This window comes from Lipophrys pholis (assembly GCF_963383615.2).
Source record: "Lipophrys pholis genome assembly, chromosome: 12".
NCBI classification, from domain to species: Eukaryota; Metazoa; Chordata; class Actinopteri; order Blenniiformes; family Blenniidae; genus Lipophrys; species Lipophrys pholis.
In genome coordinates, this window is record NC_137641.1 from 21,955,829 (window position 1) to 21,971,090 (window position 15,262).

The window sequence follows — 15,262 nt, forward strand, 5'->3', positions numbered from 1 at the left end:
TTTTACAGATAGAGAAGACAAAGTAGTGCAAAAGCAGTTGTCATAAAGCCTAACTTCATTATATTTAGCAAAGTAGCATTAGAGCCAATGGAGATGAGTTTGTACTAATGCACAATTTGGGGCTCTGTGACAAAAGTGACAAAACTTTATCCAATATCAGTCTGAAGAGAAACTGTGTGACAGGTTGATTTTTACACTGCATCTGTTCTTTGAGATTGTCCTTTTGTTCAATATGAATTCTTTCTGAGATACAATAGAGGTGAACATTTTAAGGGTGGAGTAGTACTTCTTGGCATTTCAACGGAGGGAAATGTCAGTGTAATAGTTATTGAAAGGAAATGATGCTCCTTTTCCTGTTGTAGCCGGACTGTTATCAGATTGAATGTATGAATCTCTAACATGGTTTTGACATCTCTGCTGGGTTGCATTTCTCAGGTGTCCTGCGGTCTGAACCACACTTTGGTACTGTCTCTTGACGGCATGGTCATGTGGGCATTCGGAGATGGAGACTATGGCAAATTGGGAATAGGTTCTTCCACTGCAAAATATTACCCTCAGGTAAGTTGACTTTAACAATAACTCCCATTTAGAAACACTGCAAAGACCAAACAGTTTGTTTATGTAACTTGGCGTCTAATTGCTTCCCTGGAGATACGTCTACCATTGCCTCATTGACACCAAGTAGTTTACTTTATTACTTTTACTGAGTCATCGTGTTTAGAGCCGCTACTTTATTATACTGAAGATGAAATATTGTCTTTGGTTTTTTCCTATATTTAGAAAGTGGAGCAACTGTGCAACAAGGGGATAAAGAAGGTCTGTTGTGGAACTCAGTTCTCTGTGGCCTTGGCCGCGGACGGCCATGTTTACACATTTGGACAAGGTACATTTTCATATTGAAAATTAATCGTGTTTCAAAGTGACGTGATATCAGAAATGTGCAGCACTGCTGAAAAACAATTGGAGAAGAAACCCAACAGTTTTAATTTTTACTTAATAGGAGAATTTCTAAACATCCTTCAGAATGGATCGGCTCGATAGTTCACCACCTCCACCCATTTCTTTCATTCCCACCTCCATGTACAATTTAAACACAGCTGCCACAACCTCAGTTACAAGGAAAGAACAAACAATATCTTTAATGAAAAATAATCATAAGATAATCTCAAAGAAATTAGAAAATACACCTTTGCTTCCCTCAAATAATATACACAAACATATTTCAGATCAAATCATATCAAATTAAGTTCAATAGATTAAGTTTACCCACCAAGAAACACATTTTTGGCTCATTATGTTCTGTCAGCACCCCTTTGTTTTTTGGTGAAGTAATGACAAGGAGTCCTCATAAAGTAATTTTAAACCTGGCAATCAGACTTTGGTTAAAATGACAACGAAATGTGTTTAGGGTCGTTTCTACACTGGTTTCATTCAGGCCGTACTTGCCTATCCTTGCATTTCCAAAAGAAAACCCTTTATTCACATGTCATTTAACGATTCCTACGCTCGTCCCTCAGAGCGTCTGATTGGCCTGCCGGACTCCATGCTGAAGAATAGATCCTGCCCTCAGATGGTGCCATCCCTGGACGGCCTGTTCATAGAGGACATCGCTGTGGGCTGTGAACATGTGCTCGCCTTGTCAATCACTGGAGATGTCTACGCCTGGGGCTGCAACAGTGAAGGACAGGTAACCAGCATGCTTCGTGAGAAAGTAACATCTTGAGAGGTTGTAAGTTTGTTTTGAACATCAGAGATCATTTTAAGAATACTTTGTTTAACGTTGTGTGAAGCTTGGCCTCGGACACACCAACCCTGTGAAGGAGCCCACGCTCATCACCTCCCTTCAGGGTAAAAACATCAGACAGATCTCTGCTGGCCGTTGTCACAGTTCAGCATGGACCACCCCTTCTACCTCCATGAAAAACTCAGGTACGGGAATAGAACTGCGGTTCTTTTACAAACAGAAGTCCTCTTTGATCCATGAATAGGTTCACATCTGCCATACCTTCATCCACAGGTGGCTCTGGAAATTTCCAGATAGGCCTTCCCCAGTCAGTCCCCCCCCAGTACAACACTCTGAAAGACTGCAGCCCCGATGACCTCAGCATGCGCCTCAGGGTACTCTACCACTTCTCTGATCTCATGTATAAATCATGGAGGCTGCTCAATCTGGACGCCAAGAGTTTGGTATGTTCCGTCTCATTTTTTTTTTGCCCTTTTAATATCTTTAATTTACAGTTATTAAACCAAAATATCTGATTTACTTTTAAGTTTTATCTGCTCTGTTCCTCACTACTCGTTTTAAATCGTGACTCTGATTTATTTCCCTGTATTTCATTTACCAGGTGTCTACCTCACGCTATAGTTCAGGGACCACAGCCATCATTCGGGGCGAGCTCAGAGGCCTTCTGTCACCCAAGGTCAACACTCTGCCTCTTGCGCGCACTATCGTCAGAACAATGACCCAAGGCAAAACATATGGGCCACAGATCACTGTGAAGCGGATTTCAACCCGGTAAGGATGACCATGATATTTGGTCAGTTGGAATGATGTGAATGCCCGCAGGGGGTTGGCCTGCGGAAAAACAGGACGTCGCCAAAACAACTTGCTGTGTTTACAAGTAGCCAGACGGGCTGATTGGCAAAATGTCAGAAGTTTCCTTCAGCGGCTCTTTTCTCTGGCTTGTAACTAATGCAACTTTTCCTTAGTTTCTTTCACTATAGTGTGTGTTTTTACAACATTGCCCTCCACTTCATATACGCCCACAGAGGACGTTCGAGCAAGCCCATCTTCGTGCAAATCGCAAAGCAGGTGGTCGGCCTGAATCCTCTCGAGCTGCGGCTGCCGTCCCGAGCCTGGAAGGTCAAGCTGGTTGGAGAGGGAGCAGACGATGCTGGAGGAGTGTTTGATGATACCATCACTGAGATGTGCCAGGTAGGATGAAAACCACACGGGTTGAAAGAGCATGTGAGATAGGCAGCGATGCAGGCTGGAACAAGCCCTGCTTTATGTAGTCTGACAGGTTATTTGTGTTTGTGCCAGGAGCTGCAGTCTGGTGTGGTGGAGCTTCTGATTCACACTCCCAACAGCTTCGCAGACGTGGGCTGCAACACTGACAGGTGCATACATTTATTTACTGTTGTAGTTAGTCTGACAAAATAATGGTTTAATGCTAAATAATCTTTACTTTTGGCATTGTTTCCAGATTCCTGCTGAACCCAGCAGCACGCTCAGAGGATCACATGGTCCAGTTGCGGTTCTTGGGTATCCTCATGGCCGTGGCCATTCGCACCAAGAAACCACTGGACTTGCATTTGGCCCCTTGGGTGTGGAAGCAGCTTTGCTTAATGCCTCTGGGGGGTTCTGACCTGGAGGAGGTAGACCTGCTCACGTATCGTACACTACAAGGCATCCTTCACCTGGAAAACAGTGGAATCACAGAGGAGAACTTCCATGTGGTAAGCTGCTGTTGCAACTGGCTCGCTGCATAGAGTTGTCTCTAAACGTCTTTATGAACTTTACTTTCTTTGTTCCTCTACCCGTCGCCTCCTCTTCCTCATGTTTCCCCCCCTGCAGATGATCCCGCTGGATTCATTCACAGCCCACAGTGCAGATGGGAGGCTGGTACCTGTGATTCCTGGAGGTCAAAATATCTCCTTAACTTTCACCAACCGGACTGAATATGTGGAGCGAGCTCTGGACTACCGGCTGCATGAGATGGATTCTCAGGTTTGAAGGATTACCTGCTGAAGAATATTTCACAATATTTCATTGTTGTCTTTCTTTATCGCAGTCAAGATTTTAAGAACGCTCGGAACATTTTGGTTTATGTTGCTCGTGAAGAAAAACAATTAACTTTTGTTCAATATTATTTATTATTATTATTTATTGTTATTTATTTAGATATGGGGTAATACTGATGACATTCACATGCACACAGAGACTAGAAAAACACGGTCTCCCTCTGAATCTGCAACTCATTGGGAACCCATTGCCCTCGCGGAGTCCTTAATAGCTCATTACACAGGAGTCATTATATTTCCCATCATTCCCGAAGCTGCCTTGCCTCTGCATTACGCCAAATGTTGTTTTGTACTGTCAAGGTCCGAAACAGCACTCACAAAAAGTGACCAGAACACTTCTGAATTGTGATGCAGGTTTAATATTTGATTGTACTATGTACTGTATACACTGAAATATAGAGTAATTTCCAGACTATGGCTTTAACAATGACACGACTAATTTATGGATTCTTATAGGTTAACGAGCTTCATGCCACCAATATATGGGTGATGCGTTTAGGTGCATTACGTATCCAGGGGTGTACTGACTTTGACCAGAGGGCCAAAGTGGAGGTGATTCGGGTAGAACATGTTGTGGCCTTCACTTTTTCTACTGAAACCCCTTCAGGTCTTTTTTTCATATTCAACATAACGCAAACAAGCCAACTCTTTGAAGCGTTTTGAAGATTTGAACATGACTCACACAGGTAATATTGTAAGTGTGCTAACAGGTTGATGTGAATTTTCCTTTTGCGGCACGGCCTTGTGAATGCCGGCCTCCATCCCAGCACCCAGCAGCCTCCACCAGCACTCAATCTGTTTGTTGTTTTCACCGTTGTCGCGCCCTCAGAAGTATCAAAGCTGAGTCTGTTCTGTTATGTGCAGGTGGCAGCAGTCAGAGAGGGCATGTCCACCATCATCCCCGTGCCCCTCCTCTCCCTGCTGACGGCGCAGCAGCTGGAGCAGCTGGTGTGCGGCCTGCCGGAGGTCTCAGTTGAGATGCTGAAGAAGCTGGTGCGCTACCGAGACATCACAGAGAGCCACCAGCTCATTGGCTGGTTCTGGCAGAGTTTGGAGGAATTCACCAATGAGGAGCGCGTGCTGTTCCTGCGCTTCGTCTCTGGCAGGTCCAGGCTGCCTTCCAACCCGGCTGATATCACACAGAAGTTCCAGATCATCAAGGTGGACAGGGTAAGGTCGTCACAACGAAGCAATCGCCCCCCTTTTTCACTGCAACACATGCCAACAGTGGAACCAGTAACGCTTTCTCTCTCCGGTCACTTCCAGCCCATCAATGGTCTCCCCACTGCTCAGACCTGCTTCTTCCTGCTTCGCCTTCCCCCGTACACGAGCCAGGCCATCCTCGCTGAGCGTCTGCGATACTCCATCCACAACTGCCCCTCCATCGACATGGACAACTACATGCTGACCCACAACACCGAACCGGCAGACAGCTCGGACACGGAGGACTGAAGCAGAGAGCCGCAGACAACAGGGTGATGAATGTATCTTCTCCGATGCCATGCACATTATGCACTGAACACAGATTTTTATCTGCCAAAACCTGTATGGTAGCGTCCTGTTTGTATGTCGGTTAATTTAAAGATGAGTGTTTTGATTTTCCAATTGTGCAAGGTCTTGTAATTATTGCAGTGCTTACTCTGAATCAAAACTACTACAGGGAAGAGAAAAAGATTTTTCGAAACCTCGGTGAACAAGCCACACTAAAGGAGTTAATGTGCCTGTGCATTTGAAAATATAATAATTTATGAGCTATCCCACATACTGTAGGCAGTATTGTTGTAAAATAAAGAGTGTTTAAATAAGGAATCTCAGGTATTGTTTGTGAATTATTTGCATCTTAATGTTGAGATTGTATTACGATACTAAACTGCTCAAACACACAAAGTCAATTTATAAGAAGTCAGAACAAGTTTTACAGCAGTGTATGCGAGTTTGCGTATACCGGTTGCTTTATATGGATAATACAATATAAAAAGTAGATAATAAGGGAAAGAAACTGCTGAAAATAACCAGACAAAACAAAGACAATATCTAAAAAAGGCTATGAAATAATGAGGGGGAAAAAAAACTACAAAATCCGGATAACACTAGATTTACCAGTGTCAGCAGTTTCTTTATTAATCAAAATCCCAACAATCTATTTTGTTTAGCCCAGAACCCCATCTCTATAGTGTGTAGATAAAGTGATCCTTTTTGCACAGGATGAGCTGAATGTAACATGTTACAAGGCAACAGACTAAAAGCAGTGCAAAAAACAGATTTAATTTAGTTCTATGTGGGTTTTTTTTATCAATTAAAATGCTTTGATGAACACTGACAGTACTTCAGAACAGTTACAGAGCAGAACAATGGTCACCAGCCAGTTTATACCTATATTTACAACACAAATCTGTTTGGAAATCAAATACCCCCCCAAAAAAAGACATCTAATGGACAGTAACTAAAACAAAGTGGTGTTTTTTTTGACTTCCCAGAGAGCATATAAAGAGTGAAAATAAATTAAAATGGTTCCAGTCCATGGAGGACTACATTGTCCTTTGAAAGAATTTCGGCTTTAAGTTTCCAGATTTTGTTAAAAATGTGAACAACGTTAATTATTTTTATCACGAAAGCAAAGTGAAAACGTAGGAGTTGTTCGTATTTACGTGTCACGATTTCATTTTACTGTTTAAGCACCTTTTGAAGTCCCTCAACTAAAATGAGTTCGACACTTTCCTTCTTTGACAAGTGAGAAACGATGCAAAAAGCAACAACTTTTACCGATTTTACAAAAAGAGATCTTAATTCAGTTCCCCGTAGTCGGATGTTGTCCTGAGTCAGCACAGCTGGTGCGTCTGCAATTTGTCTGTGCTAGTGAGAGGTACGTCTGCTGTGACCTTATTACCCATCTGTTTCCCCGTGTGCTGTGTGGCCACTAAGGCACAATTCAGCCTGCAGTCAGCAGCCCTGCAGCTGAGGGTGTGTGCGTGTGTATGTGTGTGTATGGGGGGGGTTGCTTCATGAGAAGCCTCACTAGGTATATTTATAACATCCATCCATTAAACAAACAGGTACGCAAAGTTGGAAAGGCCAAGGCAGGGAAAAAAAAAAGAAATGTGTGTGAAAAAAATTGTTTTTAGCTTTGTTGTTATTGCTTTGCTTCCAGTCGACTGGGTGTCTTTTGCTCTGAAGCAGGTGTGAATTCAGGAATATTTAGTTAAATCCGGTTTGCAGATGAATGTAGACGCCGGGGGTCACTCGGGGAGAGACATTATCACAGGTTGAGCTGAAATGTGAATCCACCCACACAAATACAACCAAAACTAATAATAATAATAAAAAAAAAAAGAAGAAAAAAAGATCCTGGCTGGAATTACGGGATCAGACTAAAGTTGTTAAAATGTGATTTAGATGTCTCTCCCATAAAGAGATTATCTGAACCTGAGAGGTACTTTGAACGGGCACAAAAAGAACCATTTCGTAATTCACTCACTCGTTACAACTGGAGTGTGTGTGGCGAGAGCCTCGAGGGGGTGGAGGGGGGCTGGATTTTCTCTTAATTCTTAACAAGAAACCATAATCAAAAGAAAGTAGTGTAGGATGAAACTCTTAATTATCTGATTAAATGAGCATATTTAAAAACGAATTATTGCAAGTGAATTTTTTAGAGAAATTGAAATGATAAAATGTGAAAGTTTGGGACTGTCCAGACTAAAAATAAACAATAAAATTCGAAACTTTTCTCATCTTTACTTGTAATCTGTATGGTCTCCCTATTAAATAAAAAACAAAACGAAAAAAACCTGATCTGAATTTTATCTTCAGTATTTATGATGTATGAGCTAAAATTATGAAAGAAATGTAGATTTATGGGAAAAATCGCTTGTCAAGATGATGTTAAATGTAAAACATCTCATTTACAAGAGAAGCATGATCCATCCATTCATCCAGAAAACATAAACAATCACATTCACGGCTACAGGCAAGTCATTATCCAGAAGCAAGTTTGACATGATTCAAGCTTTTGTAATGTGGTGCAATATTCTGCGGCGAGGAGCCATCAGGAGATAAATACACTGTGATCAGTGACAAACCCTCCAGGAGGCTGTGGCGTTTGTATGATCCTCAGCTGCTATTAAATAATGCCCTTTATTCTACCAGCAACAGCCTGAACTGTTGTTACAAGACAGGATGCATCTTTCATGTTGTTTGTGTCACATCCCGACCATCTGAGTATCGCCGCATGAATTAAAACTCATCAGACCTGACAGTTCTTTTTTTTTTTTTTTTTTTTCTCATCTTCTGTCGTCCACTTTCGGTCAGCTAATTAAAAATGTGCATTGATGAGCTGCTGAGCAGGTGCAACAGTAACACTGGGGCTGACTAATGTTCGCCACATCAACAGGAAGGATTTCATTTACAGGAACTCGCCGTGTGGATTTGTAGGGAAAGACTCGTATGTTGCATGTTTCATCACTAAACCTGATATTAATTAAAAAAAAAAAGAATATTCAGTTATAGCATGTTTTTCAAATTGATATTTAGCAGGGATCGGGCATCGACTTAATGAATTCGAGGGAATCAGTGGTGGTCTTCAGAGGGAGGAATCTCGCTCTTTTCATTAGGATTTACAGGTGTTGAGATACTTTATTGGGACATTTCCAAAGCTTTGCCGTGTTGACGTCATGAAGAGTGCAGCATTTCCTATTCCCACAGGAGGGCAGTGTGATTGTTGCACTCACCACTGTCCAGAGGTCATCATCTGCACACACACACACACACACACACACACACACACACACACACACACACACACACACACACACACACACACACACACACACACACACACACACACACACACACACACACACAAAGATCCACCACAGCTGATGATGCATATCACTGTCCGCCACCCTGTTTCTCTCCGTGTCAGCTTGTTGTATCGGTACAAACGGACGACAACACACTGGGCGATAAATAGCGTGTTCAAATTACCTAAACAGTACGTAGTTATTAAACAAGTCGGTGGACTGAGGCGCTCTAGTTATGAGCCCAAATTAAATGGCCCTTCCTCCAGCCACAAGGGCAGCTGGCCTCAGTTTGCATCACAATATTATTTAAAGAGAAAGAAGTGCTTGCGTGTCAACACTCTAACTAGGCCACCGACGCTCGTTTCAGCCCAGGTGCATTCACCAGAAGAAGGAAAAAAAAAAACACTGTCTTTGCTCAGTTTCAAAGGAAACTGTGGAGATCTCCTAATTAGTCTGTGTTTTTCACATCCGTCAGAAGTGACAGAAATGTGGATTTTGGAGTCGAGGAGAGCAGGACATGACCTGCATCAAAGGGAGTTTTCCTTTGAGAGACGTGCAGAGGCGGGAACGCGTTACTCCGATACGCGAGAGGAACGGTTTGCTGCGTTAGAAATGAAACATGGAGTCAGTGACAGTCATCGTGAACTGGAAATATTTTCGGAGAAGTCATCAAACTCGTCTCAATTTAATTGAATGTGTTTTACAAAAGAAGTAATATTTGGTAACTTTATGTTCTCGTCGTGTTCTGAAAAAGTGTGAAAAGCTGTGCTTGAATTGAATATCTGCCCACGAAACACAAATTTGCTCCAAGTCACATTATCTGTTTCTGAAAAAAACAAAAACAAACACCAAGCAAGTCTTGTAATTCATCTTTAAAAAACACATTTTATAGCGGGACAGTTGTACCTAGTAATGTACAGACATCTTTAAGGCGGATTAAACCCCATTGCTAGAAATAGTGAAATGTGTGTGACTTCAGTAAGCTGTTTGTGCCACTATGTATACGAGATTTGATTGTGTCTTTTGCATGTGTGTGTGTCTTTAAACTGACTTTAAAGTTTTGAAGTCGAGAAATATTTTTACACAACAAAGAGTGCCCATTTTCAAAGCACCAACTTAATAATCTATGACCTGATCAAAAGTCCTCTGAGGATACACTTATTTTCTTTAATGCTACATTGTGAATGATCAACTTTCTAGTCAGATTATTTAGTTTTTGATTCTTTTCTGTAAAAAAAAAAAAAAGAAAATTGTATTGAGGAACAAAGCATGTGTTGATAATAGAAACACATTCCTGTTCTTCTCCTGCTTCCCTACTGCTTTATCAGCAGATCACACCATGGTCATAACATCCTATACATTATTGTTAGTAAACCATGGAAATAGAAAATATACGCACCTTTTATAGAAATTTACTATTCAACCCAAAGTAATTCCTCAGTAAACATCACACAGGAATAAAGCAAAATGATGTCCCATGTGACAAACTAAACTAAAAGCTGAATAGTTGTAGCTTCAATGTTACTCCGCCTGCGTTTTGCACTTGACTTGTTAATCTGTTTATAGTGATGAATAATTGTCCTGGCCCTGCAGAATGAGGTCTCTCCATCCTGAATCCTGACGGTGTGACCTACATATTCTCACTGAGGTAAAACCTGACTGTGAGTGGTCACCTGATCCCCTACCTGCACCCCCCCCACCCCACCTGCACCCTCCCCCCAGAAAAATCAGGGAAACTCATTTGACGTAAACAGTGACTGGATGAGAGCTGCTGTGAAAACAAGGGCACTTGGGTGCGGGTCAGTGGGTGGCTGAGGTAACGCGGTGATGTGATGTGTGCCTGGGCTGCTGAGAGCTTGTTTAAGTATGCTGCCTGGCACCTTGTCTTCTCCTGTTACAGGACAGGACAGCCACTGTGTGACCCATGTACCTCGCAGACACTTAAGACTCTTAAGACTCAGTTTCAGGCAGTGATGTGATACGGACGTGTTCACCTGCTTGCCAACTGACCGACACGCTGATGTGATACTGTCCGTGCCAAATAGGTGACGGTCGGGAGTGAAGAACATGGTGAAAGGTGTTTCCTCTGATTCATGCTTTCTGAAGTGCCGAATTGTATGAATTATCACAATTTACAGTGAGACTGCTCAGTAATTACACTTTCTTTTGCCAAATGTATCTGATATATGGTCCTTTTCTGGCAGGTTAGGTTGCTATAACACCATTCACCCTTTCAGTTAAGCTGCTTGGCTGCAGGTGCAGTGAGCAGCACTGCCAACCCATTTGGCTCTCGCGCCACACATGCATTACTTTACTCCAGCAACTTTTTATCTCAGTGCTAAATTTCCCAAACATTTGACAATAAACGCTATTGTTTTGGATTGTTGCCGGGAAACTCGATGCAATAGAAGCTTCACAACACGTGAATGCTTTCAAAGCACGATCATTTATTGCCTATTGTCCTCCAGCCACGGTGTGTTCATGCAGCTTCAAACATGGACGTTTGCTAATTAGGAAAGTCCAATTTTCCAGTTGAGACCGTCTAAACGACATCAATGAACAGCCAACAAGGTAACCTGAAGGGATTCTGCTGATAATTAACCAACAATATTATCACGTACTGCAGCCGTTTCAAATATGAGGCATCCCGGCCAAAACCAGTCACCAAAAGGGTCAAATCCAGCCAATAGGAGGAGTTTTGAAAGTGTGCAAAACATCCATGCATTCATTTTAGCAAAGCTCGCTCTCATATCTAATGTTTTTAATTTAGAGAATGTTGCATTTTCAGTATTTTATTTACAATAATTCCATTGTGTTGGAGTACTATCTATGTTAGAGTAATATTTTTAATATATTGATCTTTTGTACTTTTGTAAGAAAGGTGCTGTTGTTGTTATTGTATGCATTATTATTATTATTATTATTGTTATTATTATTATTATTATTATTGTAGTAGTTGTTGTTGTGGTCACGTTTGTCCTTTTCTAGAAAGACATTAAATTTTCACTAGGTTTAGTAAAAAATTAATTATTCACATTAACAAGACGTTCTTGTATTTGGTCAGATCCGGCTTGTATCTGTTGGAGCAGAGTTTAGATCTAAATCAAATGCTAAACTTCACAAGTCATAAAAGTGCATATTTATGGTGCTGGTGGAGATCAGCTGGGACCTAGAGAGAATTTAAGCAGCAGAAGGTGTAAACCTGAAGGACTCTGATTAATGTTGCAACACAATCTCTTCATACTGGAGGATCTTTGTTCAATGGATCAAAAGAAGCTTCTAAATCACAGTTATCAGATGTGCCTGTTTAATTCGCAGTTAGATCAGTAGACTGGTTTCTAAATATATGGTTCAGTGTCTTACCACCTTACTACTTACTAAAATATATATATTTTTAAATATGGATGGATGTATAATAAAGCAGTTGTTAACTGTAATTAAAATTCATCCAGCTGGACTGATTTAACAGAACATTTGAAATAGCATTGCTGTTACTGGATCATTATAATTGTTATTTCATACAGACTTGTGTATTAAACTAGATGTATGGGTCATTATGTAAGCGGTCTGTGGCCCTCTGTGTGTGTTGCATCTATTGCATAGTTGCACATAAACATGATCATCATTTCATTACCATGTATCACAAGAATCACAGTTTTTTCCCTCTATAGCGTTCCTTTCTTCAACTACACTTAAAAGCATCAGCTCCCTCACAGCAGCATTTGCAGCGTTGCTCAATACCATTACTTCTGCAACAATCTAATTTTCCCATATGGGTCACCAGACAAATAATCTCATCTGAAGAGTGATGTTCCTGTATCCCACCACTTTGGCTCTGGTAGCACTGAGGCAGCGCAACAACACCAGATGTCAGTTCAGACGGATTTAGAATTAACTTTGAGCCATTAAAAGTAACTTGATTTCTGAATTACAGTTTTACCCAGAAATGTTTGTTTCGAAGTCGGAAGTGGACAAAAAATATGAGCCACTGTAGACACAGCAGGCAATGGTGAGATATATATATATATATTATTATTTTTTTGTTTCATCATTGTACGTGAGGCATTCTGGGTGTATTTGTAATCTTCAAACTACACTAACCAGTTTTCACCATGCACCTAAAAAACACGCTCTCATATCAGTACGAGTGAGCAGCCCCTTCAACACCCTCATCTCCATCACAACAGGGAGAGCTGCCAATCAGCAACATTTGCTCTCTCGCCATTTTCTAAAAAGAGTGAATGAAATCCTGCATGTAACTGACACCAAATACCCTCCGAGGCTCAGTGTATCCTCTTTCATTTAAATCCATGTTATGATACGTCATCTCTTTTGAACTTCAATGAAGCCGGAGCCAGTTGTCTAATATCTCTGGCTTACAAACGACTGCACAGCAGCATGTCCGTCCATCCTTTGGCTTGCAGACAGCTCATCGTGGAAGGCTGGGGCTTTGCCTCCCGTGGCTAGCGGTGGGCAGCCGCTCAGCGTCCTACAACTAAAGCTGGCTGGCTGCTTCCAGAGGTTTGGAAGCCAAAAACTAAACAACAGAGCTTTTCATTTTCAATGAGTTCTTACGCAACAACATCTGGGAAAGAGACTTAGGTGGAGGGGGCAAGAATTTCTTTCACACGCCTCCCCTCGCTTTCTATTTGCTAATGATGTTGAAATCGGGAATCATTTTGCATTCTCAGTAATCATGAACATCTGGCGGGTGCCATCTGGCCGTGTTGTCTGACGGGCTTGACCACGATTATTAGTCAACAAAGAGACATATAAAAGCTTTTAAATTAAGCTATTTTTCCCAGGTAGATGTAAAGGCTTCTAAATGCAGTAGATGGAACCATAGACGAACACTTTGTGTACTTTTGTTTACTATAGTTGCACAAATAATTCATTTTATTGCCAAATTTGTGTCAAAATACGAGTTGTAAATTAAACTATGTCCGATTATTATGTGATGATTGCTCAGAGGTCCTCAATCATATATTTTCTAGGGCAACACAGCCTCATAAATCTCCACCACAACCACATACAAGTATCCACACAGTGGAGGGCCGGGACTGAGAGATGATGACGCACGAAAAAGGAACCTAGTTACAGTCCCAGCGGGCCTAAAGATACCAAACAAAGTAGGGCTGTGTGATACAACATGGACCTGGCACCTGGATTACTGCGCACACAGCACAGACCTGCAAACAGCATGTTACACACTAACAGGCAGGCATTAACACATGATACACTCTGTAAATCAGCCCACTCCAGCCACCAGACTGTATCTGCAGGGTAATAGTCATACAGGCCGAAATAGCCTTGTGTCAAAATATGTAGCCATTTATATTCCTTTATAATCTACACCACCACAGATTCCTTCCCTCTTATCTCTGGATACACTGCGAGAGACTCCTGCAGCTCGAAACACATTCATTTTCAGCAGTCTCTTCAACATGCTGCAAGAAATACTTTAGCAAAGAGGGAACAAAAACGTGAGAAATGAAGAGAAAATTGCTTTTGTTATTTTTTAAACAGAGAAATTATTAAAGAATTTTCATAACAACACATATTCTCCCGGCTACTAAAAAAAAAAAATCCTTTGTCTTGTTTCGAAATCCTCTGTCTGCGAAATGTATTGAGCTTTATAGTTCAATACGAATCTGAAAGAAAATCTCATGCGCATGATAACACTGCCTCAGGCAAATAAAAGGGCCTTGAAGTGAGCGTTGCTGGATGGATTAAAGAACTGTAAATCAGAAGGGCAGAAAGGTGCAATAATGGCCAAGAGATGTTCAGCAATTCAACAAACTGATGTTTTCCCACATATCAAGTCCAACGAGTGTTTGCAGAGGGTGCAGAGTGCTGCAATGCCGAATACCAGTCAGACACAACCTTGGCTGATGTATTGGATTACATAGTGGTTTTTTTTTTGAGAATATCCAGGTGGGGATCAAATGCTGATTACATGTTAAGGTCAGAGCTAAATAATTCCACTTTATTACTCCGGATAGTCTCGACATTGCTGAAATCCTTAACTGTGGTATATCTGTGACAATACAATTTATCAACCTGACCTACATAAAAGCCTTTGTATACAGTTGTGCTGACATCAAAGCTGTGAAGATTATATTTTGAGCAGAGCCTGTGATTCATCTTCAGCTACTTGGTTAACTGCAATATTAATCACCCGGTGAACTGTGCCTGGTGTATAAACTGAAAGGTAGCCCATTCACTCCGCGCCTGCGATGCTCGTGTTTATATTCTGCAAGATTGGAAAAAAATAAGTGTGAGACTCTCCGTTGTAATTCAGTTTGCAGTGTACGTTGCTGGAAGGCTACAGTTACATGATCTGGACTATTTGATCCTGTGAGGTCATGCGGCTGGTAGACCTCTGACATCGGATTCGCAAACGTCGAGATGAGAATAATCAACACGTTCAAAGCATTTCTTTGTTGCGGATAACAAATCCAATGATTTTTCTCTCGGCTCAGATGAATTGTCCTTTCTTTGCACTTGAGGTGTCAGTGAGCAAGTCTTATCCTGCAGGGCGAGCGTTGTGGGCATTGTTCTAGTGTTACACGCTAAGTGTCAGATGCGCAGGGTGCACTTGTAAACAAATCCCAGCTCACACAGAGAAGTGGCACAGCGATACTAGAGAGAATCTGCTCACC

The 15,262-nt window shown here is 41.5% G+C and overlaps 1 protein-coding gene across 1 annotated transcript in view; it reads left to right on the forward strand.

The window, feature by feature from the left end:
• Nucleotides 1-5,617, forward strand: part of LOC308118286 (putative E3 ubiquitin-protein ligase HERC1) — a gene marked incomplete at its 5' end in the record, with an annotated part of 39,277 nt that extends 33,660 nt beyond the window's left edge. Inside the window, 12 exons of the mRNA XM_080477636.1 lie at nt 436-558; nt 781-883; nt 1,518-1,687; nt 1,791-1,929; nt 2,018-2,187; nt 2,346-2,515; nt 2,770-2,935; nt 3,044-3,120; nt 3,207-3,459; nt 3,578-3,730; nt 4,669-4,974; nt 5,071-5,617. Coding sequence (XP_080333762.1) covers nt 436-558; nt 781-883; nt 1,518-1,687; nt 1,791-1,929; nt 2,018-2,187; nt 2,346-2,515; nt 2,770-2,935; nt 3,044-3,120; nt 3,207-3,459; nt 3,578-3,730; nt 4,669-4,974; nt 5,071-5,256 — 2,016 coding nt within the window. The 3' untranslated portion in view covers nt 5,257-5,617. The remainder of the gene's footprint in view (nt 1-435; nt 559-780; nt 884-1,517; nt 1,688-1,790; nt 1,930-2,017; nt 2,188-2,345; nt 2,516-2,769; nt 2,936-3,043; nt 3,121-3,206; nt 3,460-3,577; nt 3,731-4,668; nt 4,975-5,070) is intronic.
• Between the last annotated feature and the right edge of the window lie 9,645 nt (nt 5,618-15,262).